The following is an 18392-nucleotide window of genomic DNA, read 5'->3' as shown; positions in this document are numbered from 1 at the left end:
TCCTAACACGCCGCCCCTCCCTTCGTCACCCGCTGAACTCCCACTCTCCCACCCAAGAGGAGGCCGAATGGAGGGGAAGCTCCCCGATCTCGTCTTTTCGGGGTCGGGCGGTGGATGGGTTTTGGGGTCACTCACGTCCTCGGTCTCAATCTCCAAGTCCCGAAGGTTTCTCTCCCTTTCCTCCTGGACCTCAGCTCAAGGGAAGATTAGACCTAAATAGATCCTTGCCCACACCCACTCCCAGCCAAACTGCGCCAGAGCAGAGGCCTCTCCGGGCTCCCTCTGCAATTGGAGCCAAACCCTCAGAGGGTGCCCCCAGAGCACAAAGGGGAGTGTCCTCAAAGTTCACTTTTGGTCAGATGTTCTGAGCTTAGAGGGCTTTTCTCCGTGGAAACAACGCCACACATTCACTCAAATAACATTTATACACGGCAGTTGGGTCCCGGGCCAATCCACAAAAGCCCATTTAGCTAGAATGCCAGCCAACGCCAGACAACAGTTTTACTAGCGATTCTGTGCCAAGTTGCGCCGAGGATGCCAGCACCACAGCCCTCTCCTTGCAGCAGGACTTCTGCCTCCCCTGGGGCCTGACTCAAAGGAAATATGGGAGGATTTGGAGGGCAGGGCTCCAGAGGTGGGAGTTTTGGGATGGTGCTGGGTGTGGGTAGCACAGGGGCCCTGGTATCTAAACATGTGGCTGTGGGCAGTGGAGGCTTCTGGATGGGGTGGGGAGTAGATAAAAAGGAGAGAGGCAGAGATTTTGGGGAGCTGCTTTGGGTTTGATTGGGTCAGAACACAAACTCTTGCAGGAAGGGCTGGGTTCTGAAACTCTTGACTGCCTCTCAAACAAGTTTAACTTGAAGCCAGTAAGGAGGAGGGAGTCATTGATGATGTTTGGAAAGATAAGTGATAAGACAGAGTCGTGCATTATCAAGGCCCCACCCAGGTTGGATGAGGCTGTGAAGGACCTGGACACAGGCCCACAGCCAACCAACCACGGGGGGGGGGGTAGTGAGATTTAGTGCCACGGCTGTGGGGATGGGTGTTCTAGCCCTTCACACTTTCGGAGCTGCATCTTGGCCTTGAGCTGAGATTTTAGGCATCGTAACTTATGGTCAAAAAACAACTTGTAGGGGCGCCTGGGTGGCACAGCGCTTAAGCGTCTGCCTTCGGCTCAGGGCGTGATCCCGGCGTTATGGGATCGAGCCCCCACATCAGGCTCCTCTGCTATGAGCCTGCTTCTTCCTCTCCCCCTCCCCCTGCTTGTGTTCCCTCTCTCGCTGGCTATCTTTATCTCTGTCGAATAAATAAATAAAATCTTTAAAAAAAAAAAACAACTTGTAAAATTCGGACCACTTGGATTGCTGTACCTGGGAGCACTACATATCCCAGAAGGCCTCCCCCTCCCTGGCTGTGTTGCATGCTGGGATTTGTAGTTTCTGAATGGATCTGGGTAGGGGTGGGGTAGAGACAGACAGGGAAGGGAGTGGGTCAAAGTAAGGCTGTAGTTGCCTCAGAAAGAGGTGCCTGTGCAGTAGGGGTGGTGACCCAGTTTTGTGGGTATGTAGCCCCTATTGCTGCAAGTTTGGTGTCAGCAGGGAGTGTTAGGGCCATATCCTGATTTTTCCCCTGACCAGCAGTGCAGTTCACAGGCCATGGTAACGTTTGCCAGCTCAAACCTGTGCAGGTGAGCAGAAATCACCCCTGGGTGCTTACAGTTGGCTTTATTTTATTTTATTATTTTATTTTTCTCACTTTCAGGGTGGTTTCATGGGAACTGGTATTACCGGCTGACTGCCGTCTCAGTTGGGAAGACCTGTCCCACTAGTCCCTGAATGAAGACCAGGGACATCCATGGGGACACCTCCTTTAGGGCTACCCTCAAGCGGCCAAGATGGTAGAATAAGCCTCAGTGAGAGCCAGCCCACCGCACTGCCGCACTGCCGCACTGCCTGCCCTCAGGGAACAGGGGCGTGACAATCCATTTGTTTACTTTGCTCTGGCTTCTCCTTCTAGTAGTAACATCTTTTTAAAAGACTTTATTTTTTTGAGAGAGAGAGAGTGCAAGAGAGCCCGAGAGAAAGAGTGAGAGAGAGAGCGAGAGAGAGAGCCAGCACAAGTGGGAGGGAAGAGGCAGAGGGAGAGGGAGAAGCAGACTCCTTGCTGAGCCAGGAGCCCTATCCGGGGCTCGATCTGAGAACCCTGGGACACGACCTGAGCCGAAGGCAGACACCCAACTGATGGAGCCGCCCAGGCACCCCTCTATTAGTAACATCTTACTTCCAGGTGGAAGGCCTTTTGAATCCCATGAAATAGATTTGTGGTTTTCTAAAGCACAACAGATAAAAACCACATTGGATACTGTGGGAGCTGGTGTAAAAGTCACGTTCCGGGTCTTGCCACTTCACGTCTACAGGGCTGGGACTCCACAGAGCCTCGGGCCAAAGTATGTGGGTCTCGGTGATAGATTCCTATGTTATGTTCCTGTCTCCCCTCGGGCTGGGCCGCCTTGGTGGCTGCACTGTGGGTCAGTTCTTCTCACTAACTCAGGGACACACCTATACCACTGGTGCTGGTAGAGGTTTCTTGTAGCTCTGCAACTTCCCACTTGTATTTTTAATACCTTAATATTTCCCACTTTTCAGAATTGAAAATCTATAGAAGCAAACAAAACTAAAACTAAGAAACGTGTTTCAGAGATATTCGAATTCGGGAGAAGATGGGAAATAGCACCGCGTTTGATTGGAGCCCGGGTGGCAGAGGGAGTCAGACAGAAAACTCTGCTGTGGCAGCTGGTCTAGGCGGGGTAGGGCTGAGCAGACTTAGGCCGGAGGGGCATACTGATTGATGCTAGCTGGCAGATCTCTCCTCGCTCCTAGCCAGGGCTTCTCCTGCGTTTAACTTGCCAGTGGTGTTCTGCTTCTAACGGGGCTGCTTCTTCACTATGAGCCTCAGTTTTCTCATCTGCAAAATGGGAGAGCACTTGCTCTATCAAGGAATAATCCCCGTTAGTGACAACCTTTCTGCTGGAAAGAGAAGGGAGGGGAACTGGCCACACTGCCCTGGTTAAGTGTCCTTGCCTTGACCACTGCTGACACACTGGGGTCTGGGGCACACTGCTCCCCTTTAAACTTCTGCTCTTAGTGCTATCAAGACCCTGTACTTCTAAAGTTTCTTTTCTTTTCTTTTCTGTTCTTTTTAATAATTTCCAAAGGGCTCCCCACCCAACATGGGGCTTGAACTCATGACCCTGAGGTCAAGAGTCATATACTCTACTGACTGAGCCAGCCAGGTGCCCCTAAAGTTTCTTTTTGTTAAAAAACATAAAATCTGATTCAGAACAGCTTAATACCAAAAAGCAGTTTATGATAAAAATATCGGGGTACTCAGGATTTGAAGGAAGGGTTGACTTCATAGGGAAGAGCAAGGGCAGTTCTGAGACCTGAGGGGTTCATAGACTTTGTCCCTGAGTGTGGCCACAAACACCGCTCCATCAGTCCACTTTCAACCTCTGTGTCTCTGGGCTCTGTGGTTCAGGTTATTGGAGCCCCAGTCCTGGTGAGCTGTCCCCCTGAGAACCAAATTTCTACAGCTGGTGGCCCAGTGTGACAACAGATAATTTGTATGAAGCCCTAGGGGGGTGTAAGGGAGGTGTTGGGGGCACTCTTCCCACATAAGGTGGGATAACTGAGAAGACACCCCAAGAAGTGCTTGCTGTCTTTCCCTCTATGCAGACCCCTTTCTGTAAATTTGACCAGCCTATTCATGGCCACATTGGCACTCCCTGATTCACCCCCCTCCCCAAGGACCAACCCAAAGTCACGTTCAGCGGTTGTAGCTACAGTGTCATGAGCTGTCTAATCCCAGAGTTCAGCATCTCTGCTGTTTGCATTTTGCTGCTTTTCTCTTCAGCACATGAACACCCATAACCATGATACCCAGGGCTGCATATGACTTCTGTAGGGACATTTGCCTTTCTGGACCCTTTCTTCAAAAATAATTCAGAACTGTATTTTATGACTGTGTTGGTATACAGATAAATATATTCATATTATGTACTTATATATTAAGATATTTTCTTTAATCTAAAAGCTCATTTTCTATGTAAACATTTTCACGAACCCCCAAAAGTACTGTGGACCCTACGCCCTGTGTCTACTGCACCAAATGGATAAGTGGGTCCTGACTGTGTCTTCATTGAAGATTTTATGCTTTATTAATAAAAAAATCCCTCTTCCTGTTTACTGAATTTTATCTTGATCAGGATGTTTTGTCTAATGTTAAAAAAAAACAGGTTTTTTCTCATTTGCTTTATCTGGTTTCTATGTGATGCCTAGCATCTGTTTTTAGAACTTTTTTTTAATGGAAAATTTCAAACATACCAACATAGAGAGAATGGTAAAATGAATCTTCTGCTATCCATCAGCCATGAGTTGATAAAAATTTTCAACTCATGGCCAATCTTGTTTCGTTTCTACCTCACAGACTCCTTTCTCCTTATCTGGATTAATTTGAAGCCATCCCAGATATCCTATGATCCCATCTGTGAACTTTTCAGTAGGTAGCACTGAGATAAGGACTGTTACAAATATGACCACAATTCTATTGTCACATCTAAAAATTAATAATCATTCTTATCATCAAATATCCACTCAGTGTTCAGATGTCCTAGATTGTGTGTATTTGTTCAAATCGTGATCCAAATGGAGCAGATAAAACTCTTTGAAGTCTTTAAAAACTTACTTCCTAGGACACCTGGGAGGCTGAGTTGGTTAAGCATCTGACTCTTCATCTCAGCTCAGGTCTCAATCTCAGGGATGTGAATTCAAGCCCTGCGTTAGGCTCCACGATGGGCATGGAGCCTACGTAAGACAAAACAAACAAAACAAAACCTTATTTCCCTAAGTTATTTTTGCTTACTTTTTTATTATGGAAAAATATATAAACATATAAAAGGGGCTTATTATTTCTGTTTTTAAAAGAATAAGTATCACTGTTTTCAGTTTTCATTTTGAGTACTATAAATATCAATAACATAAGACATACAAGGAAAGGCTTTTGGGGTTCTCAGTAATTTTTAAGAGCATAAGACAGTCTTAAGTTGGGAAAGGAAACATTGAAAATCACTAGTCTGAAAGAACTCTTAAAAATTACTCATGCCCTGTGCACATCCTTAGATATGTGGATTCAGTTCATCTGGCATGGGGTCTGGACAAAGGTACTTTTGTAAATGTTGCCTGGTTGATTCCAAAATGCAGCCTGGGTTATGAACCTCTGCTCAGAGACCCATAGGAAATAGGTAAAGGGACAGAGTAAGAAAGGCAACCAAACACCCTAGGGCCTGAAAGGGCCTCCTGGGATCTCCTGCATTCAGTAGAAATGCCTGCAAGAGCAGGCACAGAACACCCAAATACTAGTGGCTAAAAACAAATAGGAATTAATTTTTCTCATATAACAAGAAATCTGAGGAAGACAGTTGGTGGTGTTGGTTTGACCACTTCTCAATGCTATCGGAGCCCAGACGGTATCTTTGTACTCCACCATCTCACAATCCCCTTCTTTCTGTGTACTTGTCCCCTCGTGTCCCCAAAGTGGCTGCTACAGCTCACTATCACATCAATAGTCAAGACGGAAGAAGTAAGTCATAGTGACAGCCACATCTGTTTCTTTAGCAAACTTCTGCTTTTGGGTCACACAGCCATCCTTAATTGCAAGGAGGTCTGGGAAGGAGAAAGAGCGGTCACAATGAGAGTGGTGTGGGGTCAGCCAAACCACAGTGTCTGCCATACACTAGTTGGACCGGTATGGGGGAAGTCAATATCCAACTTCCTTCCCTGGGCAGGACTTGGGCAGCTGAACAATGGTGTTAATTTTAGACTGAGTTAGCCATTAAGTCAGCAAAGTATGGGACCACGGGGTGAATTCTGACGTATTTTCTTTGGCAAAACTATAAGCACTTTTTTTTTGGGGGGGGGTTATATCTGCTGCTGTTCTGTTTCTGCCACTGTCAAATGTGATATTCATCAACTAAGAAAAGATGTGTTAGAAATACCTGACACCATTTAGCTGTCAACATGCCCAATACTGCATCGCTGTGTTTTTAAGAGCAACTTCATGGTATTGCCAGTATTTTGGCGATACTAAGGCTTGTATCTGGCCCATGTTGATGCAATGTGGGAAACTGAAAAGTGTAACTGCCGCTGAGGTGTGGTATTGATTTATTCCTACAAGTAAGTCTATGCCAGGTTCTTTCTTTTCTTTCTTTCTTTCTTTCTTTCTTTCTTTCTTTCTTTCTTTCTTTCTTTCTTTTCTTTCTTTCTTCTTTCTTTCTTCTTCTTTCTTCTTTCTTAAATTTTATTTATTTATTTGACAGAGAGAGAAAGACAGTGAGAGGGGCGCCTGGGTGGCACAGCGGTTAAGCGTCTGCCTTCGGCTCAGGGCATGATCCCGGCGTTATGGGATCGAGCCCCACATCAGGCTCTTCAGCTATGAGCCTGCTTCTTCCTCTCCCACTCCCCCTGCTTGTGTTCCCTCTCTCAGTGGCTGTCTCTCTCTGTCAAATAAATAAATAATAAAATCTTTAAAAAAAAAAAAGAAAGACAGTGAGAGAGGGAACACAAGCAGGGGCAGAGGGAGAGGGAGAAGCAGGCTTCCTGCTGAGTAGGGAAAGACGCGGGGCTCGATCCCAGGACTCTGGGATCATGACCTGAGCCGAAGGCAGACGCTTAACGACTGAGCCACCCAGGCGCCCCTATGCCAGGTCCTTTCTGAAATCATTAGAGATGGCCCCACACTCACCCCGTGCCCAGTGCCTGGGATCCTTCCCCATCCCATTTCTGGGGCTCACAGAACCTCACTTGCTCCTTACTAGCAAGCACCACGGACGTGTGTGATGTTGGATAAGGCACCGTGAAAAGCGTGATTACCAAGAAGATAAACAGCTTGCCCGCGAGCTGTTAGTGAAAGCCCTGTGCCAGGACTGGAGGAAACCAGTCTCATTTTTACCGTATCTGATGCTTGAAGGTGGTGTGCACATGGGGAGCTCCGTTTAATATTTCGGCAAGTCTACTCTTGTTACGTTTTGGCTGAGAACCAGAGATGCTGTATATATACTGCGTAGGGTTAGGTTGCGCTGGGAGAAACAGAAAATCCTGAAAGCCGTAGTGGCTTAACCAAGACAGATGTTTCTTTCTCATGCCACCCCAAGGCAGGTATGGCCTCTAACAGTGTCAGGGTTCAGAGTCCTTCTATCTTGTTCCGCCAGCCTCAACATGGCCCTTTTCGCTCAGGTCCAATCTGACTGCTTGAGTTCCAGCTTTCATGTCTACATTCCAGTCAGCAGAAAGGGGGAAAGGGGAAGAAGACCCATCTCCCTTTTTATAAGGGCACTTTCTAGAAGTTGCACACAACAGTTCTGCATACAGCTCATTGGACAGAATTTATGTGTGACTGTACATAACTGGAGAGGAGGATGGGAAACCAGTACTTATTCTGGAAGCTCGTGTGCCCTTGTAAAATGGAAAATTCTATTAAGGAATCGGGGATTATGGACATTGGGGAACAATTAGTGTTTTCTGCCATGCCATGTCTCTAAACAATTTCTGGAGTAAGATCCAGAAATGAGGGATTGTGTAGTGGCTTTTACCAATAAAACAGTCTCATAATTTCCATAAAAATCATTAGTTTAAAGACATGTTTTTTGCCTTAAGGGGGGGAGGGACATTCCAATGTAATCTATCTATCAGTGGTGGCCTAAAGGCCAACAGTTCTAGACAAAGCATTAAACAAAAGATTAAAAACAAATAGGCTGCTTATTTTGTTTCGCTGGCAGGCCTCCTGCTAGGAATTCCTTGAAGTTTTTGGAGGCTGTTTTGGAGGCACCTAGAGCAAACACACTTTCCTCCGTGACTCTGCCTTGAGTTGCCTCTATTGACATGCCTGTGTCTGAGTATCTGAGAAGGTCATTGGCCTTATTGCAGCATCAGTAGAATACCTACAATATGCATCCTTTCAAGATGACTTCAATTTGTTAGCCACACCAGCCAGTTGAATTCTCAGAGACATATGCCATATAGTTATGTATGTCTTACTCAAATCATTAAACTCCAGTGATCTCTATACCTGTTTGGCCTCTAAAGCAGTATTACCCGATAGAACTTTCTGGAATAATGGAAATATTCTACATCTGTGCAATCCAATATAGTGGCCACTAGCCCCAGATGGCTATTGAGCACTTGAAATGTGGTTAGCACCCCTAAGGAAATGTATTTTTAATTTTATTTAATTTTAATTCATCTAAATAGCCACATGTTGCTAGTGGCCACTGTATTAGCACAGCTTAAAAGCATCTTGCTGTTTAAGGACCGTCTAAATTTGTCCATTTTTACTAATTGTTGAAGAGACCCAAGTTTAATATGGATGTGGGATATGCAGTTTTCAGAATTCAAACATACCAATTGATTCCTATTCCCCTTTCTTGGGTAGGGAGTTTGAAGAGCAAAGGCTTTCGCCTGATCTTGGGAAGAATTTTCCTTTCCAAAAGTTTACTGAAATTTTAATCATAAAATCAATAAGGGAAGACAGAATTTTTGGGTGCAGTACTTTTTAAAAATCAGTATTACTGAGATCTAATTTACATGCAGTAAAATTTATCCTTCTTGGCTGAATTGTTCTAGGAATTTTGACAAACATTCATTGGGTAATCACCACAACAATCAAGATAGAGTCTATCCCCCCCCAAAAAAAAGTTTCTCACAAGCACAATTGTTTTCAAGTGACCCTTGGTTAATGTGTCATTAGTGTAATGAACAATTTTAATACTTGAATTAGATTTAGGTCATCTCTTTATTTTATTTCTTTTTTTTAATTTAAATTTTAGTTAACATACAGTGCAATATTGGTTTCTGGAGTAGAGTTCAATGATTCATCACTTACATACAACACCCAGTGCTCATCACGAGTGCCCTCTTTAATACCCATCACCCATTAGGTCATCTGTTTAAATTCTGTTTTATTGGATTATGCCTTAGGGTGGAGGAATTTACTGTAGTGATATAGTTAATGTGGCTTCTTGGGGCAGCCGAGTGAAAGCAAACCGTGGTGGTGAAAATAATTTATTGGTATTAAAAAGAATACACCATCCAGATGGATGCAGGTATGCTAATCAAGGATTGATTTAGCAAGATCCTTTAGTGAGGAAATGATATCAGGTACAGTGCTAACCACATTATATATATATATTTTGTACAACTAGATGAGTTAAATATATGTACTTAGAATAGCACTTAGTAAGTACTACTTAAGGATTAGCTAATCTTCCTAATATTGCTGTAACTTCCAAAATCCACCTACTTTTTTAACTATCAACGAGTTCTATTGGTGGGATGGTATCTCCGGGTTCTCCAACTATTTTATCATAACCACTATTTTACATATTCTCCTAGAGACTTGACACTTTCATATTACTTTTTTTTTTTTTTTTGGTGGGGAAGTGGAATTCCAGAGGTTCAAAGTGGTAGCTTTTCCAATGTCCAGAATTGCATTAATGAATTCAGATAACATACCCAGGGACAGGTGGAATCACCACTGAAACATTTTGGTTTTCTGTAAACTCCTTTAATGTTATCTCAACTGCTATCACCTTAGAAACTTTCTCCTCCACATGCAATATTCAGAATAGCCCTCTTATTAGATTAGGTCTTCCTAATTAAAAGTTGCTGTTGATCCTGTACCCCAAGGTACCTAGAATTCTGGGATATTTTCCTTCGTCCAAAGTGTTTTAATAGAGTCCAGAGTGTCTCCAGACAGATCTCCATTGCAACAGGTTCAGAGGGACAGACCTTGGGGTTATTTGTGCTGTCCTCTGAGAGGATCCGGCTTGATCTTTAGGCAAAACTCTTTAAACTCACAGGGCGAATAAAGGGGGTGTGTGGAAGTTCCCCCTTTCTGTATGTACCAGGAAAAATGTGTTGGTAAAGTTTATGAACGCTATGTCTTTGCGATTTCCTTTGGCTTGGTTCCCAGCACTTTTCAACTGCGTGAGTTGAAAGTTTGCCAAGATTATTTCTATGCTTGAAGCGTCTGTATGTGGTAGAACTGGAGTGTTGGTGCTTCCTTAACTTCTTTTGTACTTTTGTTAACTTGCTAGTGGGACTGTTATGTTTTTGAGAATCTAGTATCGTCAAATCTAATGAGCTGTGACCAGACAAGACACTTTATTTCCATCTTCCCTTGCTTGTCCAGTTCTTTTTCACTTTTCAGTTCTCTAGCACTTCACGTGCAGATGGTTCTGCCTCCACTGGAAGCTATTGAGAGAGGGACGACATATTTTTAGAGACAGATTGTAAACTCTACTCTGCCTGCCCGGTACGGTAGCTACTGGTCACAGGTGGCGATGACAATTTGAATTTAAATAATTTAAAATTAAATGAAAATTTCAACTCCTTAGTTGTATGAGCCATGAGCATTTTCAATGCTCAAAAGTATATGTGGCTAGTGGCTACTTTTTCGGACAGCTCAGACACAGAACATTTCCTCCATAGCAGATCGTTCTATTGGACCGCACTGCTCTAAATGTTGCCTGATGATCACATTCACTTTCGAGATACTAGCACTCTCTACTTATGTAGTCCTTCTTTCCAAAGTTGATGTTGAAGGGTTTCCTTCTGTTGGTATGTTTTCTTTATATTCAGTTATGTAAAAATATAATTAGGGTTTGTTTAGTGACAGAGCAATGACTAGCATATTTTCACGGCTGCTGTTAAAGGCATAGCCAAACCGCAATAGCACTGGGCTGCCAAAGCCTCTACATTTGGCCATATTTATTTTGGCTTTTGTATGCCTAACTTTTTCTTTAACTTTTTTTGTTAAAAATGTTGGAGTATTCCCAAATTGACAAATTCCCTTGCTTCTTGTTCCAAGTGTAGATTCCACTCTTGACCACTAGGTGGTGACGGGATCCTACTTAATATTCTTGAGCTTTAAAGAATTTAAAATTCAGATCCTTGCCATGCTTCTTCCTCAAAAAACTGAGAACGTTTCTCATGAGGATTAACAATACTCTACAATTTTAATTCCTACAGGTGTTCAGTAAAAAAGGAAAGGTTAACCCCCTGACATCAGGCGCCGGAAGTGAGCGTAGCTGGGGTTGAGAAAGCGACTGCGGGATGGGGGGCGGGTCTCCACCCGGCACTTGGATTCAGCTCCGTCATTTCCAACATGGAAGCCGCTTACGCCGGGTCGCTGGAGACTGAAAAGCTATTGCAATGCCCCTATGATAAAACCCACCAGATCAGGGCCTTCAGGTTTCCTTATCATCTTATCAAGAGCTGAAAGAATCATCCTAATGTCGCAAATTGGTTGTTTTGTCCCTTCAGTGCTGGTCCCCAGGTTCCTCGGGCGAAATCAGTCATCATATCTCAAGCTGTGATGATAAAATCTGTATTGAGCAGGATGTTGTCAACCAAATCGGGAACCTTGGACAAGAGACTCTGGCTGAGAGCACATGGCAGTGCCCTCCTTGCAATGAAGACTGGGATAAAGCTCTGTGGGAACAGACCAGCGTCCCATTTGACTGGGGCACAGCCAGCTACTGTGGCAACAACCACACATGGTTACGGGTTAAGGACAGAAGAGTAACCTGGCTTCAGGCATGCGCGTTCCCAAGACTCTGCCACCGAAAAACAATGGAAATGCACGGTAACTGAATATCTAGCTCACCAAACGCCAGACCCTACAAGACTCTTGCTTCTTCCTGCTACCAGTGGGGGTCTTCATTTTTTCCACTTAATTGTAGAAAGATAAACTGTGACTTTCAAATTGACAAGTAACCCCCCCCTCCGCGCTTTGAGTTCTCACTCATTTCATAAAAGAAAGAAACTTTGGTGCCTGGCCGGCTCAGCGGTAGAGCCTGGGACCGCCCCCCCCCGCCCCCATCTCAGCGTTGTGAGTTCAAGCCACACGTTGGGTGTGGAGCCTGATTAAAACAATTTTTTTAAAAGAGAAAACCCTTAAACTCAGAAGAACTGTTTCAAATAAAGCATCAATGTAGATTAAAAAAAAAAAAGGGAGAGAGAGAGGAAAAGACAGAAGTACTAAGTAATTTATGTGTTATGAAAAAGAAATTTCCCTATTATGTTTCCACATGACAATCCTCTATGCTCAAGAGGGCAAGCTTCAAAACAGGACTCAATGATTAGAATTCTTATTTTATTTTATTTTATTTTTTTATTTGACAGAGGGAGTGAGAGAGGGAACACAAGCCGGGGGAGTATTGGAGAGGGAGAAGCAGGCTTCCCACTGAGCACGGAGCCCGATGCAGGGCTCAATCCAGAACGCTGGGATCATGACCTGTGCCGAAGGCAGGTGCTTAACCACTGAGCCACCCAGGCACGCCTCAATGATTAGAATTCCGAGTTAACTCACTGCTTTCTGACTGTCCTCTGATGATACCATGTGAGGAGGAATTCTTGATGAAACAAAAAATCAGGGAGACCCTCCTCTCGTCAAACCCTAAACTAATGTATTAGTTCTGCTTCATAAGGACTTTACGGTAACGGGTAAAATGTTTTTAAACTAAGTTCCTTTTATTTTTTTAAAAGATTTTATTTATTTATTTGACAGAGAGAGACAGCCAGCGAGAGAGGGAACAGAAGCAGGGGGAGTGGGAGAGGAAGAAGCAGGCTCATAGTGGAGAAGCCTGATGTGGGGCTCGATCCCAGAAAGCTGGGATCACGCCCTGAGCCGAAGGCAGACACTTAACGACTGTGCCACCCAGGAGCCCCTAAACTAAGTTCCTTTTAATTATGACTCAATATTAAATGAACTCTTAAGCATTATAAATGCTGGTTTATCAGTCCTCTGCCGACAAAGCTTGTTTGTTTCTTATCAAATTCCGAAATAGTGAAGTCTCTCTCATTGTAGGCAGTGCAGGCAATGAGAGGCTCATTCATAGTCAGGCTCTTTGGCTTTGGGCACTAAGTGGATTGCCTCTCTCTCTTTCCAAGATGATGGACAGTGGACATATGAATTACAACTTAACTTTCTCATTTGGGGCACTGAGAGGTGGGCTACTATACTCTCTACCAGAAATACCACAGGCTAGAAATCACATGTAATTTGTCATGGCATTGAGGAAAACCCAAAAACTTCAAAGAACAGAATACTTTCATCCGCATCTTTTGTTTTTACTTCAGGTGTTCAAAAACTGTTAGATCTAAGGGCACCTGGCTGGCTTAGTCAGTGGAGCGGGCAACTCTTGGTCTCGGGGCTGCGAATTCAAGTCCCCTGTTGGGCATAGGGATTACTTAAAAAAAAACCTGCTTAAATGCTAATAGGATTCATAAAACATTTGTAATAATAATTTCACATAATAATAATTAAACATAATTATTTGAATTTAGCTCTATGTCTTCTGCAATAACCCATGTTTCCAGAAACCTAGTCTTTAAGGGTGTTTTCTGTATCAATGTATGTCTTTCTTTGACAAAAATGGATACTCATGTTATTTTGAAAATTGTCAGCAAAATGGATGGTTTCCTCTGTGCAGACAAGAAGCAGGTCCGACTACCATCCTTTGGCCTGCTTCCAAAGCCGGCCCCTGCCTGGCATCTGGGAGCTTGGGTTTTGAAAGGCTTCCCACCATTCCCAGACCTGATAAGAATGTGCCTAAATTGTATCTCAACTGTACAAAAATATGGTTTATGCTGAACACCTGCTTTCCTTCTGCAAGTCTGGAATTTTGGTATGTGCGAGGCAGATGGTGCCTACGTGACCAGGCCCCAGTAAAAATACTGGCTGCGGAGCTTTCCTGGCAGACGATATTTCACACATGTGATCACAGCTCTCGGCTGGAGGAGTTAAGTGAGTCCTGTGGCTCCAATGGGAGAGGACTTTTGGAAGCTTGCACCTGGTTTTTCTGGACTTTGCCCCATGTGCCTTTTCCCTTGACTGACTTTGCTTTGTAAACCTTTGCTGTAATGAATCACAGCCAGGAGTACAACTATATGATTCCTCCTAGTGAACCACCTAATCTGGGTGGTCTTGGAGACCCCTGACACAGCCCCTTATTTGATCACAAGATGGTTGTCTTGTGGTATTTAAAATCACCAAACACTGCCTTAAAGTTATAGTTTATGATGACATTTGATCAAATTGGCTTTATGTAGTCACATGCAAGAAGGTCAATTAAGAAAGGAAAGCTCTTTAAGCTTGATTAAGGCCTTGTCGTTTTTGAAAAATGATACTAATCTATAAATGTTACAGGACTTAGAAGTTTTCCTGATTACTATTATATGAAATTTGGGCTTAGGTGGAACGCCATACCATGAAATGACGGAAACAAATATGATTTCTGTCTTGGTCTAAAACATTAATTTAAACAGGTTTATAAAAATCATAATAAACTGTATTCTAAATGCAGACCCATGTCTGAAAAATCTGGTATACATGTATCTTTGACCCTTTTGGAACTGGAGATGTACTTCCTACTGAACGACTCAGAAGGGAAGGAGTTTCGGGTGATCTGATAAACTTAGAGTCATGGGGTAATCTGTTTCTGTACCTTGATGTGACTAGTATAAAAAGAGAACTATAATATTAACATATTATACCTGTTATTTACAATTCTGATCTTATGTTGATTTTTACACTTGGAAAGCATATTCTTCATGATTGACTTGGGTTATCAATCCTGTGTGAATGTCAATGCCAAAATCCATGCTCAGTGTCGGCTCCACCTGGGCTTTCTAAGAGTAATGGTTCCACCCCTCGCTGGTAAGAATGCAGCATGAACTTGGTCATCTACGATGAAGTAAAGCAAATTTTAGGAGGTCATCAGTTGACCTCCTATTCAATAGGGAGAATTGATCCCCAACAAGAAGTTGATTTCTCCCTTCCTGGGTAAAACAACAGTGACTTGTCCAGTGATCGCCAAACCCTTCAACCGTAAGCATGGCCACATGACCATCTCCTTCCTCTCACAAAGAAAGAACAACAACATTCGATTTAGATGGCTTATGTTCCTCCGGAAAGGTCACTCTATAGACTGGAAGAACTTGAGAAAGAGGAAGTACACTGAAGTAAAATGCAGAGACTCAGAAACTGGCATCAGGGGCACAATTTAGCCATAATATCCTTTCTGGATATTCTGGTTGCTGGACATCAGGAGAATCAGACCTGCTTGTTCTAAGGGTACATGTGATGTTTGAGATCAATTCAGGAGCCCTGTGAAGAAGAAGAAGAATTTACTTATTTTTATTTATTTTTCAAGATTTTATTTATTTGAGAGAGAAAGAGAGCACGAGCAGCAGCGGGGGGGGAGGGGGGAGCAGACTCCCCACGAAGCAGAGACCCTGATGTGGGGCTCGATCCCAGGACCCCGAGATCATGACCTGAGCCGAAGGCAGATGCTTAACCAACTGAGCCACTCACGCATCCCAGAGGAAGAATTTAAAACAACCCAAGCTTAAAGGCTACATTTCCTTTCCCTCTACCCAGGGAGAAAAAAATTGTAGAGAGAGGCTGAATGTTGGCCTAATGAAAAACAGGAGAGAGTTTCTGGAGTTTCCTTCAGCAATGGGGCAAAGTCATGCTCCTTGGCCATACCCACCTAAAGAGGAAAATGGGATCAAGAGCTGGGGGCAGTTTGGCTCAGCTTGAAAGAAAGGAGCAGCCTCTGAGAGTTTCTCCTATCTCAGGGCACTTCGTACGATCTATCCTGAACATAGCGTACTCATTGAATGCTTCCAATCTCATGTTGCAGTGAAATGAATTACATCCCAAAAGGGAGAAAGGGCAGAAATACCACCTGTTGGCTGAGGTCCCTGTCATCCTGAAATGAAAGTAAAAGGGAACATGGATTTGGTCACCGAGAGAGTAAGGAACAACAACATCTTGGAAAATTATCCAAACATTTCCACCGCAGTCCCCATGTCACTGGGAATGAAAGCAGGGCCCACTCTGTAGGGGTGAGTTCCAGGCTGAGAACACCCTGCGGAATTGGGTAACTGGCAGCCTCGGGAGCTTACTGGGCAAGCTAGGCGTCTTGCTCCCGACAGGGCTGTCTTGGCCTCATCAGAGTCTGATTTCAGTGACCTCTTTTGCTCTGTTGTTTTGCTTTTTCTGTCACAACTTCATCTCTGAAGAACAGTGAGACAGTGGAAAGACAGTATCAACCACTTTCCAGAAGTTTCTTACCTCGCTGGCTTCTAAAACGAAGAATGAAGCTTGCTCTGAGGGCGGTGAGCCCTAGGGCAAAGCCTCCGAGTCCAGCCAGCATCTTGCTCTGGGCAGAATCAGACTGTGCCTCTGGGGAGAACAGAAGGCGGGGTGAGTCTCCCCTCCACCTGCCCTCTGGCACCTGGAGCTTGATCTAATCTACCACCGAGAGAAAAGGAAGGAGATAAGGCCAAGCTTGGAGCCACTGTGGAGAAGGAGTAGATGTGGAAACACTCTAAAGTTTGGGGCCTCAGAGTGATGGCTTCCACAGGAGGCAAACACGGGTTTTAGGTCAGCTCATTAAGTCCAAGCTTAAGGGACTGAAGGGAGACTGAAGGCAGAGGTGTTTCCGCGTCCGAGGGCCAGTCGTGACGGTGATTGCCTTTCTGAGGTTTTTTTTTTTGACAAGGAGAGATTCTTTAGACTCCCCCAGGGCAGGATAAACAGGTGCGAGGATTGCCAGATCCTCACTGCTCCCAGCCGAGACCGCAGCCTGGTTGATGAGGAACACGGGGGTGTGTCGTGTACTGTTGTGTAGTGACGCACGACAAAATGAGCAGACCCCGGAGCCTGGAGGGTCATCAGGGAGTAACTCACTCCACTCCACGGTGACAGGACTGTCCAGGCTGGGGTGCTCCACTCGGCAGACGTAGACGTCTCCCTGCTGGGGGGTCATTTCCAGCATCACCAGGATCTGGAAGGTCCAGTCTCCGTTGTGCATCGAGTTGGTGGATAAAACCCCAGCTGTTTCCTCCTGTCCGTTCAAGAATCAGCAGACTTGAATGTGGCCTGGGTAGAAATCTGACACGTGGCAAACAAGCAGGTTGTGGTGCTGCGGGTGCCCCTTCTCAGAGGGGGAGACGTTCACTTTAGGCTGGACTGGGAGAGGGGGGAAGACTCTTGTTATGGCAGCTGAGGCAGCCAAAGCAGTGCCTTTAGCGATTTTCCCAAACTGACTACTCAGATGATAAAGACGAATCCTATCACCTGTTAAGCTATTTAGAGGCAGGAGATGGGGAACACAGTAGGAAAATGGAATAAAACATTCAAATGTTCTAAGAATGACCTTGTCATACCCAGTAAAGAAAAAGCAAAGGAGAACAGGAGAGGGTCAGAGCTGGTACTCTGGAACACTTCTGCCAGAAATTTGGCCACAGTGACTGATATTCTTGAACAGAAATATTGGACCCGCTATGAAGCTGCCTGAATTTACATTTTCTCATCTTGTTCAAAAGGATGTATAATCCTGCCAGATATTATCTTGGAATCAGAATATATTCAGCCAATAGATTTCCTTTGATCTAGCAGTCTGATATTCTCCTTAAAAAAAGAGAAGATGGGACATGTGGGTGGCTCAGTCCATTAAGCATCTGCCCTAGGCTGAGGTCATGCTCCCAGGGTCTTGGGATCGAGTCCCACACTGGACTCCTTGCTGGGTGGGAAGGCTACTTCTCCCTCTGCCTGTTGCTCCCCCTATTTATTTATTTATTTATTTATTTTTTATGTTTTTGAATTATATTATGTTAGTCATCATACAGTACATCCCTGGTTTCTGATGTAAAGTTTGATGATTCATTAGTTGTGTATAACACCCAGTGCACCATGCAATACGTGCCCTCCTTACTACCCATTACCAGTCTATCCCATCCCCCANTCCTTAATATCAATCACCAGCCTATCCCAATCCTCCACCCACCCCAAACCCTCAGTTTATTACGCAGATTCCACAGTCTCTCATGGTTCATTCCCCCTTCTGTTTACCCACCATCCTTCTTCCCTTTCTTCTCCTACCAATCTTCCTACTTCTTATGTTCCGTAAATGAGAGAAACCATATGATAATTGTCTTTCTCTGCTTGACTTATTTCACTTAGCATTATCTCCTCCAGTGCTGTCCATGTTGCAGCAAATGTTGAGAACTCGTTCTTTCTGATAGCTGAGTAATATTCCATTGTATATATGGACCACAACTTCTTAATCCAGTCATCTGTTGAAGGGCATCTCAGTTCCTTCCACGGTTTAGCTATTGTGGACAATGCTGCTATGAACATTGGGGTGCATATGGCCCTTCTCTTTAGTAGGTCTGTATCTTTGGGGTAAACACCCAGTAGTGCAATGGCTGGGTCATAGGGTAGCTCCATTTTTCACTTTTTAAGGGACCTCCACACTGTTTTCCAGA

At 44.3% G+C, this 18392-nt stretch overlaps 1 protein-coding gene and 1 pseudogene across 1 annotated transcript in view; one reads left to right on the top strand and one right to left on the bottom strand.

The window, feature by feature from the left end:
- Positions 1-11217: 11217 nt before the first annotated feature.
- LOC100476788 lies at positions 11218-11829 on the top strand (annotated as a pseudogene).
- Positions 11830-15031: 3202 nt separating this feature from the next.
- LOC100463634 (HLA class II histocompatibility antigen, DP beta 1 chain) overlaps positions 15032-18392 on the bottom strand; it is an 11544-nt gene continuing 8183 nt past the window's right edge. Inside the window, 3 exon segments of the mRNA XM_019794244.1 lie at positions 15032-15072; positions 16195-16305; positions 16813-17094. Coding sequence (XP_019649803.1) covers positions 15032-15072; positions 16195-16305; positions 16813-17094 — 434 coding nt within the window.

Source organism: Ailuropoda melanoleuca, chromosome 5 (genome assembly GCF_002007445.2).
Source record: "Ailuropoda melanoleuca isolate Jingjing chromosome 5, ASM200744v2, whole genome shotgun sequence".
NCBI lineage: Eukaryota > Metazoa > Chordata > Mammalia > Carnivora > Ursidae > Ailuropoda > Ailuropoda melanoleuca.
Note: the sequence above shows the minus strand (reverse complement) of the source record. Positions and strands in the feature narration are given on the sequence as shown.